This window comes from Notamacropus eugenii, chromosome 2, assembly GCF_028372415.1.
Source record: "Notamacropus eugenii isolate mMacEug1 chromosome 2, mMacEug1.pri_v2, whole genome shotgun sequence".
Classification (NCBI taxonomy): domain Eukaryota; kingdom Metazoa; phylum Chordata; class Mammalia; order Diprotodontia; family Macropodidae; genus Notamacropus; species Notamacropus eugenii.
In genome coordinates this window covers 522,635,025-522,652,237 of record NC_092873.1, presented here as the reverse complement: position 1 = coordinate 522,652,237, position 17,213 = coordinate 522,635,025, and the positions used below count along the sequence as shown (strand labels likewise).

At 42.0% G+C, this 17,213-nt stretch overlaps 1 protein-coding gene across 3 annotated transcripts in view; it reads right to left on the bottom strand.

Moving 5' to 3' along the window:
* The window catches only part of PATJ (PATJ crumbs cell polarity complex component), a 325,916-nt gene that overhangs the window by 187,000 nt on the left and 121,703 nt on the right, over nucleotides 1–17,213 (bottom strand). For all 3 annotated transcript variants that reach the window (XM_072649698.1, XM_072649699.1, XM_072649701.1), the window contains 3 exons: nucleotides 14,126–14,249; nucleotides 9,518–9,680; nucleotides 3,844–3,915 (listed from right to left, as the gene is read on the bottom strand). In XM_072649698.1, the coding sequence (XP_072505799.1) occupies nucleotides 3,844–3,915; nucleotides 9,518–9,680; nucleotides 14,126–14,249 (359 nt within the window). The remainder of the gene's footprint in view (nucleotides 1–3,843; nucleotides 3,916–9,517; nucleotides 9,681–14,125; nucleotides 14,250–17,213) is intronic.

The window sequence follows — 17,213 nt, the reverse complement described above, 5'->3', positions numbered from 1 at the left end:
TAATCTTGGGCATATAACTTCTCTGGGCCTCAGCTGCCCTATCTGTATACCAACAAGCATTTACAGAGTGCTTTAAAATTTGCAAAGGACTTGATAAAATATCTCATCTGATCATCACAGCATCCCTGGGGGAAAGGTGCTATTATTATCCTAGTTTTGCAGATAAGGAAACTGACTCAAACAGGTTCAATGCCTTGGCCAGGGTCACCTAGCTAGAAAGTATCTGAGGCCAGACTTGAACTCAGGTCTTCCTGACTGTACCCACTGAGCCATGAAGGTGTAGCAGACAGCATAAGTCCCTTTGTGCTCTAGAGATGCGGTCTATGATCTCACCTGTGAAGCCTGGGGGCAGTCACTTAACTAACCAGAGCTTCTGTTTCTTCATCAGTAAAATGAGGGGGTTTGATTCTATGACCTCAGCAGTCCCTTCCAGTCCTTCACATATTCCTTATCTATATCCTAACAATGTTAAGTGTAATTCATTACAGCAAGAACCATTACTGTGGGTGCTCCTGTACCTGATGCAGATTGCACCAAATATCATTTAGTAAATGGACTGCAGGAGTGGCTTTGGCCAAAAAATAATAAATGTTTGTTGACTTAGAACCCACTGTATTTGTGTCTGAGGGGTGAGGAGCTTGCCAATGTTTGCTAAGCAGGTCTTCAGAGTAGAGCCTTTAAGTCCCTCATTAGCCTGCATTGAAAGCCTTTCAACTTGGCAGGACCCTGGAGAGTTCACAAGCGAAAGGACCAAGAGGCAAAAAGCACTTTAGACTCTGGTTCATCCAACACACCCATTTTACAGATTAGGGAAAGTGGCATGCAGGGAACATGACGATGGTAATTGTTAAGATCACAGAAATATCAGTGTCAGAGGTGAAGTCTGACTTGAAAGTCAGAGTTTTGGTGGTGGTGGTTTTCCCCACTGACTGAAGTTTATGCTTCACTGGCAAAGCCCTCAAGAAAACAGGGTCATCTTCATAAGGAAGCACTACAGGACCAGCTGTGGTTGGGGAAAGGACCCTAAACACAGACTAAAAACAAGAGCTAAGCACAACTTGGGCTGCAGCTGACAACTTTGGCCTTCCTCCAACAGTCAGCTCAAGAATCACCTCTTCTGGGACATGGTCCCTGGTCCTTCCCCCACCCCATTACCAGGGTTTTCTCACCTCAGACCTGCACAAGCTCTACCCATCTGCTTACATGTCAAGGTCCCTTCCTTCCCAGTACAATGGAAGCTCTTCCAAGGCAGCCTTCATTTCACTGCTTTTTGAACATCCTTGGGATCTGGCCAAGGCAATTTGTGCATAGTAGGCTCTTTATAAAGGACTAATAAACTGGATTACTGTGGTGGATGGTCAAGGGTTAGCATGAATTTTCCTCTGTACTTAAAGTGAAAAGTCTACAATAACCTTATTTGATGATTTGGGAAGCAATATTTCCTTACTTCAATTATTTCTCCTTTCCCTCCCTCAACTACTTTGTACATGTTTTAAAATGAATTAATCCATTTACATGTTGTAACCTGGTCCACTGAAATGAAATCTCTGTGAGAGCGAGGATTACCAACTATTCCCAGGTCCCTGAGCTGTCCTTGCCTTGAATATACTTACAGACATCAGAATTACAAGGATGGGGTATAAGTTTCTTGAAGGCAGATACTGGTTTTTTAACTACTAATCTCAGATGCCAGTGCCTTCTCATCCAAGGTTAATTATCCAACTGCTCTGTTCGTCTCTCTGTATGTATAAGTGTACACATGTATATATGTACACACACATATATTTATATACATACAGGTATGCATACACATTTAATATGTGTATGATATCTAGCACTACAGATGGTGAGCTCCTTGGGAGCAGAAATGGTTTCATTTTTGTTTATGTATATCTAGAACTCATTTTCCTGAATTCAAATCCAGCCTCAGACACTAGCTGTGTGACTCTGGTCAAGTCACCTAACCTTGTTTGCTTCAGTTTGCTCATCTGTAAAATGAGGAGAAGGAAATGGCAAACTACTCCAGTATCTCTACCAAGAAAATCCCAAATGGGGTCAAGGAGAGTTGGACACAACTGAATAACAACAAAAGTACCTACTATGTGCCAGCCGTTGTACAATGTCAAGAAAACACCAAAGGAGATCTTGAAGAGTTAAAATGACTGAAAGACAACAATCCTTAGAATTTTGCACACAGGGAAAAAATGGTCTTTCAATGAAATAGAAGACTTTTCAAGCATCCTTGATGAAAAGACCAGAGTTGAAAAGAAAACTTGACTTTCAAACACAAGAATCAAGAGAAGTATGAAAAGGTAAATAGGAAAGAGAAATCATAAGGGACTTACTAAAGTTGAACTGCAATATTTGTAACTCTTGAAACTTCTTTCAGTATCTGGGTGGTTGGTGAGATTTTACACACACACACACACACACACACACACACACACACACACACACACGTATATATATAGAGAGAGAGAAAGACAGAGAGCACAGGGTGAGTTGAATACGAAGGGATCATATCTAAGAAAATAAAATTAAGGGGTGAGAGAGGAATATATTGGGAAGAGAAAGGGAGAAATGAAATGGAGCAAATTATCTCTCTTAAAAGAGGCAAGAAAAAGACTTTTCAATGGAGGGAAAAAGAGGGGAGATGAAAGGGAAAATGTGAAGTTTACTCTCATCACATTCGACTAAATGAAGGAATAAAATGCACACTCATTTTGGTATGAAAACCTATCTTACAATACAGGAAAGTTGGAGAGAAGGGGATAAGCAGGGTAGGGGGCATGATGGAAGGGAGGGCAATGGGAGGAGAGAGCAATTAGAAGTCAACATTCTTGGGGAGGAACAAGGTCAAAAGAGAGAATAGAAGAAATAGGGGGCAGGATAGGATAGAGGGAAATATAGTTAGTCTTACACAACATGACTACTATGGAAGTCATTTGCAAAACTACACATATATAACTAATACTGAATTGTTTGCCTTCTCAATGGCAATGGGTGGGGAGGAAGGAAGGAAGAAAAGTTGGAATTCAAAGTTTTAGGAACAACTGTTGAGTATTATTCTTGCATACAACTGGGAAATAAGAAACACAGGTAATGGGGTATAGAAATTTATCCTGCCCTACAGGACAAAAGAAAAGATGGGGATAAGAGAAGGAAGGGATGTTAGAAGGGAGGGCAGATTGGTGGTAGGGGTAATTAGAATGCTTGCCGTTTTGGGGTGAGGGGAGGGGAGAGATGGGAAGAAGATTTGGAAGTCAAAATTTTGTGGAAATGAATGTTGAAAACAAAATAAATAATTAAAAAAAAAAAGAATTTTGCACACGCTTGACACAGGAAATGACCTGAGATTTCATTTGATTTGGGGGCTTCCAGTTCCCCACCCATACAGGTCTGCACCTTCTCTGTAACTAAGTCTTTTTATTAATTATTTTAAAAAATTTTTATTTTCAGTTCCAAATTCTCTCCCTCCATCCAACCCCTCCCCTACCTACTGAGTGTTGGAACAGTCTTAGAGAATGGAAACCTGGGAGAAGTGACTCACCCAGAATCACATCATCTCAACATCAGAGGTGAGAATTGAACTCAGTTTCTCCTAGCTCTGGGTGCAGCTCTACCCACTGGGAAACACTGCCTCTAGCCCATGGAAGCCATGTAATGGATCCTTGTTGAGGGACTGATAAATGCCTGTGGAACGGAATTGACTTCATCCCAGTCTATATATATATTATCACAATTCCTGAGTCTTTAGTAAAAAATTAATATGTTCTCTAACATCAAGTAAATGAAAATGAAATTTTTGATCACACTTAAAAAAATGAATAGAAATCAACGTACATTCGAGGTGGACCCCAATGACTGAAGTTTGGGGTCTCTTCTCCTTCTCCTTCTTCTCTCTCTGGCAAATCACTGGGGAAAAAATCCAAAGCATCTGTAAGTTACACTGTTGAAGCAGAATTACCATCATGGTATGAGACAACTTATTTCATAACTTGGCAATTTAATTTATTACATTTCCATCAAACAAGAAACCAGAATCCAAACAAAACAGGATACTATTGGGAGTACAGAAAGCAAGTTATAGTGAATGGCCCATAGTAAAAAAGGACTTATTTTTTGCTTGTCTTCTAGGAGCAAACCATCAAGGATCTTGACAGATTTTATAGCACTGAGCTGAATCTTATAAAATGAAAAAGGGAAACATTTAAAGTCTTCCATTTAGATACAAAAAAATTCAGCTTCATATGGTAGACAGAAATTATTCAGAAAAGGATCTGAGGGTCTTAGTGGAAAGCAACCCTAATGAGTCAACAACATGATGAGGGAGAAAAATCAATGGGTTTTATTTGATCTGGGGCTGCATTAAGAAAGCCATAACTTCCAGGAAAAGAAAAGAGAGAGTCTCACTATACTTTGCCCCAATCATATCATATCAGGAGGATTGTATTTACTTCTAGACACCATGGCTTAGGAAGGATACTGATAAGGTGCAAAGGGTCCAGAGGTGCAATGAGGCTAGAAGAGAGCATGGATTCCATGACATAAGAGGTTTTATTAAAGCATTTGCACATGTTTAGCCTGAAGACAAAAACGAAGGAAGGTCTGGTTGTTTTCAGTTCTTTGAATAAACTGCCACATAGAAGCAAGATTAGGCTTGTTCTTCTAAGCACTAAAAAGATGAACAGGAACGATGGGTAGAAAGATGCAAAGAGGTCAGTTTAAGCTCAAAACTCCCTCACCATGAGAGCTGTCCAAAACCAGGAGGCACCGTCTCTAGAAAGGGGAGGTTCCACTTTTCTGGAGGTTTCTCAAGCAGATGCTATATGACCATGGGTCAGAAATACAGAGGGTGGGACTGGTCAGGCATTCAGGTCACTGCCAAATCTGAGATTCGGCAATGCTCTTTCCAAGCTTGAAGATGCCCATGATCAATTTCCTCTTCCACACCCTTTGTCTTATGCCACATGATCTTACAAATACAAATCATTTAAATGACGCTTTCCCAGCTCTTGGTAAGGAGATGAATTTAACAGCTGAGCAAAACAAACACGCCACGTGCACCACAAAACAAGTCAGAAGGTTGATGACCAACCTCTGAAAGTTAATGCTGCAGAAATAGAATGACCATGTTTAGTAACAGAGGACGGAAATGGAAGCTCCCACTTTCCTTGCAGAGGGGAGGGAGTGCCGTGGTAGAACGGTCTTGTCAAACTTGGCCAACACATTGGATTGGCTGAACTGTTTTTCTCCTCTTTTCAATTATTATAAGAGATAATTCTCAGGGAGGAGGACAAGAAAGAGATGTGTCAGGGAATGTAAGTGACAGAAAAAATTTACAGTAAGTTTTTTTTTTTAATTACAGATATTCTTTGTAACAATACCTTGCTTTCTTTTGTTTTAGAATGTTTTAAGACACTATCCTGACTGAAACTCCAAACCTTGCAGGCTCGGCTGTAATCCTTTGGCTTCTCTGGGACAGCTTCTTGAATTTCTCTGATCTACATTAGTCTGTTCCTACCAGGACAGCTCTCACAAACCTTATGACACTTAAAACTATAAGGCTGAAAACTAGAAGGAATCTTAGGGACGGTCCAAGACACTGAGGCCCAGAAGGCAAATGACTTGCCCAAGATGGCAGAAATGATGTTCACACAATCACAGAATTTCAGATAGATGTGACCCCTGAAAGATATATCTAAAGATAGTCTTTAGGAACATCACCTTCTACAAGTGGCTTCTTGTGCCTATCCCCCTTGGGTAGCTTTCCATTTTGTTTTTACGTATCTTCTATTAACTTCTTTGTAACTTACTGTCCCAGAGAGTAGCCAAGAACCCTAAAAGGAGAAGTGACTTTCTCAGAGTCCCACTGCCAGTATATCCAAGAGGGATTATATGAAACCAGATCTTCCTGTCTCCAAGGCCAGCTCTCTGCGATGCCACAGATTTTTTCCTAAGGTTCGCTCCAAAGGTTCCAGTGGGGAAATCTAGTTCAGTCCTCCTAGAAGGGAGGGGAGAACATGGGGGCAGAATCCTCAAAACTCCATTTGAAATACTTTTATTGTTACAAGGAAGGAGTGTGTGTGTGTGTGTGTGTGTGTGTGTGAGAGAGAGAGAGAGAGAGAAACAGAGACAGAGAAATAGAGAGACAGAGACAAAAGGAAGCGAATATCAGCAAAAAACATCCATAAAAGCATAAAATATGGTCACACTAAGTATCCTCTAGACAAGCACTTTTCAGATCTTTAAGGTAAAGAGACACAGAAATTAATATTATTTTAGTTCAGGTGTGCTTTGGGCATGGGCGTGGGGGAAGGAAGGAAGGAGGAAAGGAGGGAAGGAGGGAAGGAAGGAAGGAAGGAAGGAAGGAAGGAAGGAAGGAAGGAAGGAAGGAAGGAAGGAAGGAAGGAAGGAAGGAAGGAAGGAAGACAGAAAGTTTTTGCTGGCTTTAGAGTTAATATTTACAGCTAACTTGGTTATTCACAATGGTACAAAGCTTCAATCAGCACAGATAATGAAAATTATTACCCATTATTGTCCTCATTTTGCAGATAAACAAAAGGTAATATAAATTGTCAATGGACAATTGGCACATAAATGATGAGGCCAATACCGGAACCCCGTCTTCCTAACCTAGCACTAGGCACACCTTCCATGACCCCCAAACAGCAATGATAATATCTCCTCCCTCTGTTTCTACTTTGATGTTCACAAAGCAGTTTACAGCATTGTTTTTCTCATCTCTTCTGATCCTCATAATCCTGTGACATGGGCTCTACAGGTATTATTATCCACATTCTGCTGATGTGACAATGAAGTCTCAGGAAGGAAAGGTAACTTGTCCACGGTCACAGAGCTAATGAGCACCAGATCATTTCCCTGACTCCAAATCCAGAGCTCTCTCCACTAGACCACTGAGCCTCCTTAAGTCCAAGGTCAGTCCAAGAGGCAGGATTCAAATGCAGGTGCCCTGATTCCAAATCAGGTGCCCTTCCCATGCCACAGCACCTCCTTTTTACTACTTTCCACATGGGGAATTTAGCAAGTCTTATTCAATCACTATATCCAACTGAATAAAAAATGCTGTGCTCCGTAAAGTACTACTCAACAGGGTGAGGGGAGAGGGAAAAAAAACCTATTTATTAAGTACTATGTGCCAATCACCGTGCTAACCACTTTACAAATATCTTCTTTTGATGAATACACTTTGTGAAAGGTGAAACCCCAAACCACAAGTAAAGTGGGGGATAAAAAGTGTCTGTTACCCTTGCCCCAGCATCCAATGCCTGAGTTTTTTCCCTAAAGATATCAACATTCCAATAAAAATATTATTGTTTGAATGTGATTGATAATGATGCATGGCCCAAGCTGTCTTCCATTAGAGTTTCATGTACGACGATGAATCATCTCCTTCCAAAAGGGAGGTACATTTGGAACTCCAACCATTAAGGACTTGTCTATGATAAACAAATAGTATGTAGGGAAATCACTCTCTGGTGTCACAGTCCTGAAGTCCCAACACCTGGGAAAGCCTTCTTCCACCCCCATCAATACTCCTTTCTATGCTGGTGTCACCAACAACTAAACTTCTGGGGGTCAACCCCAGAGCACTCAAGCTGTAGATGAGACTTAGCTGTCTGTTATTTATTCCCTTAAAAGCTTAGAAACCTGAGACGGTCTCTAGGCTCCCATCCACCACTGTCCTCACGGGAAGCCACACTTAACTCTGGCATCTTAGTAGGAAAATATGATCACAAACATTATTCCATTCAACTCAAAGACTCAACCTCCCAAGGATAAACAAACTTCATGGGAAAAGGCCCTGCAGACAGTCTCATGAGATGAGTACATTCATGGGCTTTATCTTCCTGGTACATGAGATACCAGGAACAGATTTCCCCATCTGGAAAATGAGGGGGTTGGACATGAGGATGTGTGAAAATGCTCTTAACTGTAGCTGTGATCTTGTGGAGACCATCTGGGCCAGGCCATGTCAGCAGCATAAGGCTCGGCTTTAGGGGTTAGAAAGGACAGAGATAAGCTGAAGGGACAGCATTCCCAGGAAGGTGACTGTGATCAGTTGACCAACAAACAGGTTTTCAGTTCTTAAAATGAGTGGAAAATTTGACAGCTTGCCAAACACAAAATTCAGCCCTTTGATGAGGGTGTATCAAAAATCAATTAATCAGTTAATTACTATTTATTAAAAGTGCACAGTGTGTCTAGTCCTGTGCTAAGCACTGAGGATACAGAGAAAAAGAAGAAACTGTTCCTACCTTCAAAGATCTTACATTCTAAAGGAGGAAATCTCATGTATATAAACAAAAGAGATCTGCTGACCAACAAATGCTCTATTAGGCACCTACTGTGTGATTAGATGGAAGGTAACCATGAAAGAGAAGGTGTTCAGCAGCTTTAGGAGGCTGTGACACTCCTAAGTCTCTGGCCACAAGCACGTGGCTTAATCCATCTGGACCTCATTTTCCCTATTTGAGGAAGAAGGCTAGAGAAATTGAGCAATATAAAATAAAAAGGTATCAATTATGTCATTTAAAAAAAAAGCAAGCAGAACACAACAATACATTATTTAGAAAAAAGCACTTGAAATATTAAGCCATATAATAAGGAATTGCATAAATTTTCTCTCTTGCTCCCCCGTGTCTATAGATATATGTGCATGTATATGAATGTATAAAATATTATGTATTTATGTATATAATATATATGTATTTGAGGCAGCTAGATTACCCAAGGAGAGTATGGAGCATCCTTATGGGCTACATTTACAATGTATCTCTATAAAATGGACTTAGAAAAAAATAATTTATTTACTAAGGAAATGTCCATTTTTTTTGGTTTTTAATGAAACCGTGGGCCTAATTCCACCCTGCATGTTCCTATACAACAGTCTGGGGACCTCCTATTAAATATTAGCAGCCTTTGTATGTATCAGCTTGGGTGTACTCCCACATGTGGTGCTCTGCTAGGGACAGCAGAACCATGAGAAGGGAGGGGACTCCATGGCACAGGACAGGTATGATGCCCTAACTGCTGGGACAAGACGTTGCCCAAAGGCCTCACTAGGCCATGCTGAAAGGATGGATGCTCAGCTTGTCTCTGGCCTTTATGTCTGAGATTAAGATGCAATGAATATTCACTTGTTAGTGATTTCAAAGGGCTTGTGTAGGGAGATGTAAGGGGCAAGCATGCCCTCTGAGCAGGCCTTCTGGTTTCTCTGAGGCCCCCAGAGGAGCCAAGGCTTCTAGGTTGCAGGCGCTGAGCCAGCACTTTGAGGTTCCAATGACACAATCGGTTTATTCTCCCCATCTCCCCCTGAGAAAAAGGACTTCTGGGTTTAACAATGAAAATCACAAACTGGTAACTTCTATAAAATGACATGCCAAGAAGAAAATCCTCCTGACAGGCTCTAAAGTGAAAGGACAAGAAGGGCAAGGGAGAGAGGAGGGGAGGGAAGGGGAAGAGCCAGATAATGAGGCGGGATCTAGGAGTGTACCATGTCTCTGTTGCATATTTAGCAGGTAGCAATCCAGTCTTGGAAAGCCCTCGCTTCTGGGGCAGTTGATAGACAGGTATATCTGCCGGCTCGCTCCTCTGGGTCACTGCAGGGAGATCCACCAGCATTTCAGGACCTTCTGAATTGCTTGCCATCCTCAGGTCTGGAGGGCAAAAAAGCAGCATGGTAAGCAACAGAAAAGAAGGGCAAGTAATCCATGTCTATGCAGTTTCCTAAGATTATCCCACCATGTGCTAGACGGGTGCTTCTTAGATAGTGGGCTGCGACCCCCCAGTGGGTCACCAGGAGAAAAAGTTTAAGACGCCCTTTGCTAGACTCTGATAGAACAAAGAAAATGAGGCAGTCCCTACCCTCAGGAAGCTTACGTTCTTTTTGGTGGGAAACAACATGTTGACATACAAAAACCAACTCGATACTAAGCAAATAAACATATACCCATTTATTACAAAGTAATGTATCCAAAAGAATTTGCTGGCTTCTTCTGAGAAACCAGGTAAAGTAGAAAGGGAAAGCCTAGAAGTCAGGGGCCCTGGGGCCAATTCCTACCCCTGCTACTTGCTGCCCGGGTGATCCTGGGCAAATCACTGAACACCTCTGAGTCCCTGTCTGGTGAACAGGTGGCCAAATAAAAATGAACTAAGAGCGACAATGAGGAGGAGGAGGATGGTAGTGTGCTACTGAGTGCAGTGCTTTGAGATCTGCACAGCACTTTACAAGATAATTTGGTTGGGAAGAGCCTGGCAGGTGGGGGGGGGGGGGATGGGCAGAATTGGGAAAGGCTTCATATAGAGGATAGCTTTTAAACTAAGCCTGGAAGACAGAGATATTAAGAAACAGCAGTAAGGAGGGAGAGCACTGCAGGCATGAGGGGGAGGAGATGGGAGCGTTGTTTCCAAGGAACAGTTAGAGGAAAATGGAATGTAGTGTGTGTGAAGGGAAATGTATCACAAGGCTGCAAAGGTAGGTGGAGGCCAGGTTGTGAACAGCTTTGAATGGCACAGAAGAGGTTATATTTGCTCACAGAGCCAAGGGAGGTATGTGTTTGTTTACTTGTGTTTGGGTCTCCATGACCCTATTTGAGATTTTCTTGGCAGAGATACTGCGAAGGTTTGCCATTTCCTTCTTTGGCTCATTTTACAGATGAGGAAACTGAGGCAGATGGGGCTAAACAACATGCCCAGGGTGAAACAGCTATTAAGTGTCTAAGGCCAGATCTGCTCTCAGAAAGATGAGTCTTCCTGACCCTGGGTGCCCCACCTTGCCGCCAGCAGGGAGCTATTGGGCTTTTGGGAGTAGGAGAGTAATATGGTTCTTTTGTGCACTTTAGGAAAACTACTTTAGAAGCTGTGTTAAGGATAGAGGAAAGTGAGAAGAGAGGCAGGAAGACTAATCAGAAGTTACTGCAATTCCTCAAGGCAAGTGGTGATGGGCACTAGAACAAAGGAGGAAGCTTTATAAGTGGAGAGAGAAGGATGGGAATGGGGGACTTTGGGAAGGTAGAAGCAGTTTTATTTGGCAGGCTGCTTGGAGATGGGAGAAAGTGAGAACAAGTGGTCATGGAGGGCACTAAGGTTGTGAACCAAGGTGACTGGAAGGGTGGTGGGGATCTGAACTGAAATGGGGATGTGCTGAGAGAAGAGGGGTGAGGGGACATTTAATGAGCTCAGATAAATGCATGTTGAGTTTGAAATGCCTGAGGGAAAGCTGGTTCAGATTGTCTAAATGTCATGCTCCTAATGATGATGACAGGACAGGAGAGAGACCAGGGGTGGAGATCTAGAACTGAACATTGCCTTCAGAGAATATTGAGCCCATGTGAGCTGAGATCACCAAAAATATGGAGAAAATAGATGAGGCTGGAAAGAAGGGGCACACAGCTTGTGGGGGACATCCCCAGCTGGGGGTGTGCAGATGCAGATGAGCCAGCACAACAAAGACTGAGAAGAAGGGGTCAAAGAGGGAGGAGAACCAGGAGAAAGCATTGTCCTGAAAACTGAGAAAAGTAACGAGAAGGAAAAGGTTGTCAGTGGTGTCAACCAGAACAAAAAGGGCAAGAAGAGCAATGGTCTGGAGGTCATCCATCTATAAAACATGAAGACAAGAGTCTTCTCTACGCCAAACATCTCCAACTCCTTCAGCTAGTGGTAGGAGCTCAAGGCCATTAATGAGACTGCAGAGTACAGGAACGATGAGCTGGAGACTTAATGGCTCCATTCCCGACAGCCTCTGTTATCTTGGACAAATCACTTAATCACCCTGGGCCTTAGCACTGTCATCTTCCTGACCGCAGGCCCTGTGCTCTATCTACTGCCCAACAGTGCTATAGCTTACAGATATTTTCAGTGGTCAAGTCACTAGGACCTCAGAGGTCAGGAAACAGTGAAAAGCAGGCAAGCAGCTCCGGAGTTGTGGAGTGAAGGTCTGAGAAGCTATGGAGAGACATCAAAAGAGGCAGGAAAGTTCAAAGAAAGAAGATTTTCAAGATGAAAAGCAAGCCAATGCTTGGGGGCAAAGGAGAAAAGAAATCCCTGAAACACTAATATTTTTTAGGATGAGATTATAAAATCAGGAAAAGATAAAAAGTAAAAGAATTTTGAGCATAGGAAACCTTGTGCTACATTACAAAGGAGGTCCCAGGAACACTTTACATATAAGCTGATAAAGAGTAATAGATGAATTTATTTGCAGCAGGACAATGAAATCAACTTCCTCAAAGTCACCCGGCTAATAAACAGGGAGAGTCATAAGGCATTCAGTTTTTCTGAATTAAAATCCAGAACTCTTTTGTCCAAGGCCATTATTGGCTATTCAACAAATGTAGATTAAGCACTGACTTTTGTAAAAGGGACAGGTCAGGATACAATGACAAAATGTAACAAATACTCCCTGCTCTCAGGAAGCTTATATTCTACTGAGGGAGGTGAAGGGGATGCAATGATTCCACAGAAAAAAAATACAAATTTTGAAAATGTAAATAAAAAGGGATGATCAGGACAGTTCCTTAATTCATTGCCTATACATAAGAAGGCAAACCCTCACATGTCTGCAACCATTCAGGTGGGCTTTCATGATCTTGTTCAGTTATTTCGGTCATGTTGGACTCTTCATGACCCCATCTGGGGCTTTCTTGGCAGAGATACTAGAGTGGCTTGCCATTTCTTGCTTCAGCCAAATCATTCTACAGATGAGAAAATTGAGGCAAGCAGGGTTAAATGACTTGCTGAGGGTCACACAGATAGTCTCTGAAGCTAGATTTGAATTCAGGAAGATGCTATAAAAACGTGAGTAATTACGCTGCCTCATACAATTAGACACATTTTTATGAGCATCTTATCTTCCCAACTCAGTTATAAGGTCATTTGAGAAACAAAAATCTTTCTTCATCCTTCACAATGCCCAGCACGGATTCACCTGGCTTGGCAGGGGGGAGGGTAAGGAGAGGAAGAATTGGATCTATTGAATGTGTCAGATCTCAATTGTTCTGCTTGTTAACCTGGACGAGCATGGACAGGTCCCTTTTCCTTAGAGCCTGAAGGGCTGGTGGGAGAAAATGGACTTTGGAGACTTTCAAGTGTATAATCAACATGAGGAATTCAGAGAAATAGGGGAAGATTTATATGAACTGATAGAGAATGAAAGAAGCAGAACCAGGACAATAATCTGCAGAGCGGTGACAATAAACGGACAGGCAAAAATGAAATGCTGGCCAGTTATCAGTGATTATTAGCAATGATGCTCACTCTACATTCCTGCTTTATTTCCCCAATATAAGGTAAGCTACCTGAAAATAAGGGCAGGTTCCACTTTGTCATGTATCCCCAGGGCCAGGCACACAGTATGCACTTTAAACATGTTTGCTGAATTGAAATGAAGTGGAAACATCATACTAGCTAAGTCAATTTCTGTGTCATAAAAAATCTCATGAATAGCAGACAGTATGAGGATAACATCAGAGGCTTCAATAATTTCTGCCCCCTCCCCCCCAAAAAAAGGATTTTCAAGGAAAAGTTTTCTTTGGGATACAAGAATCAATATTGATTCTAAAAAGGACTAAGCGCGGGGAGGGATGGGCTCATTAATGGAAACTTGCAGTTCTTAATGTATCAAAATTGGCCTGAACCTAGAGCTAGTGCAGCGTTTCATAAATGTTTAAAGTATGCCTCTCCCTATTCATATTTAACAGCTCCATTCCATGAGCTCACAGTATGGTTTAATGGAAACAGGTTTTTAATATAGATTAGCAGAGATTTATTTGTAATTCTCTGATTCCAGTTCAAAGTAGTGGTGTTAGCACTGTTCTCTATTTAATAATAAAAAACTCAATGCGGCAGGAAAAAAAACACAAGTCTGCAGCAAAGCAGAATCTCCACACTCTAAAAGCAAGATGAAAATTGGATTGCTTTTTTAGTACCTAGAACAAGGCAGATCCAGATGAGGAACTGCCTGAATTCATGGTGGGTTGAATGATTTGAATCTGGGTGAAATCAAAAGGATTGAGGTGATTGAGAAAAGCAGTACATTCAAATATGGCTTTGGCAGCAGCAAAATGAAAACAACTGGCATTGATGGATAACCAAAAGCACAAACCTAAATCAAGGCCGCTATTTGTGATGGCTTCTGAGTGTTCAAGGTCACCAAAAATGCCTTGGCACATATTGCTTTCATCAGAGGAGATGGAGGACAAAGATACTTTGCCAAAATCCTCGTTGATCTAGATAGCACAAGAAAGAAAAGTGTGTTAGAACAACATCATGGGAGAAATAATGAAAAACCAACTTGGCTATCAGCCACTGATTCCAATCAGCAAAGAGCAACAAACATGTCTTTTCTGAGAGAACGGAAGCTTTTGAGGACAGTTTGTTTGTGTCTTTGTACACCAGCCACAATGTATGGAACATAGTAAAATATTAGTAACCAGGGGTTGATAGGCTCATTGTTTGATGCATCCTTCAGGTCCATCATGAAGGGCAATACATTTTTCTGGGAGATGTTCATATTTATATTCTGGAAGTTCTTATAAATAATTGTGATTCCTTGGGAAAAGGGGAAATTCAAAGAATTGCAACCATAAAGTACTTCAAAGACAATTATGCATCTTCTAATGAAATAAGAGCAGCAACCATAATCAGAGAAGAGAGGGAGAGAGGGGAGAGGGGAAGAAGGGAAGAAGGGAAGAAGGGAAGAAGGGGAAAGGGAGACAGGGAGGGAGGGAAGATGGGAAACAGAGAGAAACAGAGAGAGAGAGAGAGAGAGAGAGATTCTTAAGGACTGCAGAATGCTTTACATATCTTCTCTCATTTGATCTTTGCAATGCCCTGTGAAATGAGTGCTCTTACTACCCACAGAATCTCAGGATGACAGAAGTTAAGTGACTACCTCTGAGTCACATAGCTAGTAAATTTCTGAGAAGACACAGGAACCCAGGTCTTCCCGTCGAAATCCAACACTCCATCCACTATCCCAGTGCAAAGCCCTTGGGTGTTGGCTTTTCAGGAAGAATGTATAACTTGCTGAATTCAATCCAGGTCCTTATTTCCTCTCTCCCAATCAATTCTGGGATAATTCATTCTCTGTCCCCTGAACCTGCCCCAAATATCTGTGCTCACAGACTTAACACTGGTGGAGGGCGGAAGTAGACCACAGCCACTTTCCAATAATATGGTATTGCTATGTGGGATAAGATATGGCATCCAAGAAATACATGGCAGGAAGTGGAGGTAGCAATCTCATGGCAGCTGAGAGTGATGACAGGGGAATAACAGGCCAGGTGGTCCACTGAAATGCACACAATGGGAAAAGACCCAGTAGAAGCTATCTAGCCCCTTGATTAGCTCTTATATTGAGCCACAGGAGATACAGGGCCAGGCCTGGAATCAGAAAGACTTGAGTTCAAATCTGGCCATGTGACCTTGGGCATGTCCCTTATCTGCCACTTGCCTCAGTTTCCTCAACTGTAAAATGGAGATAAGAATACTAACTACCCCATCCCCAGGATCATTGTGAGATATCTGTCCAAAGCACTTAATCCTGCCTGGCACGTGGTAGGTGGCATATCAGTGCTTATTCTCTCCTGGCCCATGTCTGAAGGAAAGAGATTCAACCATCAGTATCACCACTGATCATGTGATCAGAGAATGATCATTGGATCACCCGATGCTTCATTGTGCAGAAGAGGGAGCTGATGCCAAATGAGATTAGATGATATGACCTAGCTCATGTAAGGTGGTGACAAAGTAATAACGATAATTAATAATTATAAAATGGTATTTACATGGGGATTTAAAGTTTCCAAAGAGGCTCATTTCATCATAATAACAACCATGTAGAGGAGGTTATTATTACCATCCTGGTTTTTACAAATGGGGAAACTGAGGCAAGGAGCAGTTGGATGATGTGACCCATGTCACACAGGATAGTGACAGAGAAATAAAAAATAGTGCCTGTATGCAGATTTAAGGTGATCTTACTTGATCTTTGTTACAACCCTGTCAAGCAGGTATGGTTATCATTCCTGTTTTTACAGAGGGGAAAACTGAGGTAGGGATTTGCTCAAGTAATGTCGAAGACACAGAATCTGCTGTAAACAGATCCAGGGTTCAACAGAACACAAGGGGAAGCACTTCCTATCAGCATTATGGACTGTATATATAGGTGAGAGGGGCTTACAGGCCAGTGATGCTGGTCATTGGAATTTACCTATGTGACCTTGGACAAGTACCTTGACTTCCTCATTTGAAAAACAAGGGGATTAGATCAGGCTTCCTCTGAGGTCCCTTCCAGTCACAGATCTACAATCCTCTGACAGGCCAAGAGAAAAGGCCATGGGGAGGAGGCCAGAAAATAGTTTATGCTGCTCAAGGAGTGGGAGAAATTGAATAAGGAGCCACCATGTGACTGGGGATGATGAGGAAAAGGAAGATCTTGGAGTGCAAGGAAACAGAAACATTTTTTCCAAATATAAACACAGAAAAATGAGGTCAATTAGTGCTATAGAAACAGCCCTGAGGCAAAAGCAGCCTAAACCTCCATTAGTCTACATTCTCATATTCTACAATGAGACTCTGGGAACAAAAACATGTCTAGGAAATGCAGTTGTAAGCCATCCATGCTGGGCGCTGCTGGCGGCTTAGCAAAAATAGCTAAATGTGCCGGAAGCCTTGTGGATTATGATAGCATTAGAAGAAAGCAGGGTTCTATAACCTCTAGCAAAGGAACGCCACACTTGCACAAACAAATATTGGGGAAGAAAGGTCTCTACATTTAAAAAAATCTACTTAGGTTTGACATCTTGGGGAACAAACTAATAACTGAACAGGCATAAAGCAGAAGGGGGAGGTGGAATGGAAGGAGGTAATAACTACCTTTCCAGAGCTTTTCTCTCTAAGCAAACATTCCACTTCTCTGGAATATTAAGAAGGTTACAGGACTGAAGGATTGTAGATTCGAGGCAGGAGGGAACACAAGATCCATCCAGTCAATCACCCTCATTTTAAAAGATGTGGAAACTGAGGTCCAAGATGGTTAGGGTGACTTTTCAGGGTCAAAAAAATACTGAGTGTTGGCTGTGCCTTCACCCACACCCCCAGTACACTACTCTTTAAGAGGGCTTTAGAATACTCCTAGCTCTGAGCCACCACTTCCAGATTTTACCACTCAGCAAACCCTCTTCCCACCA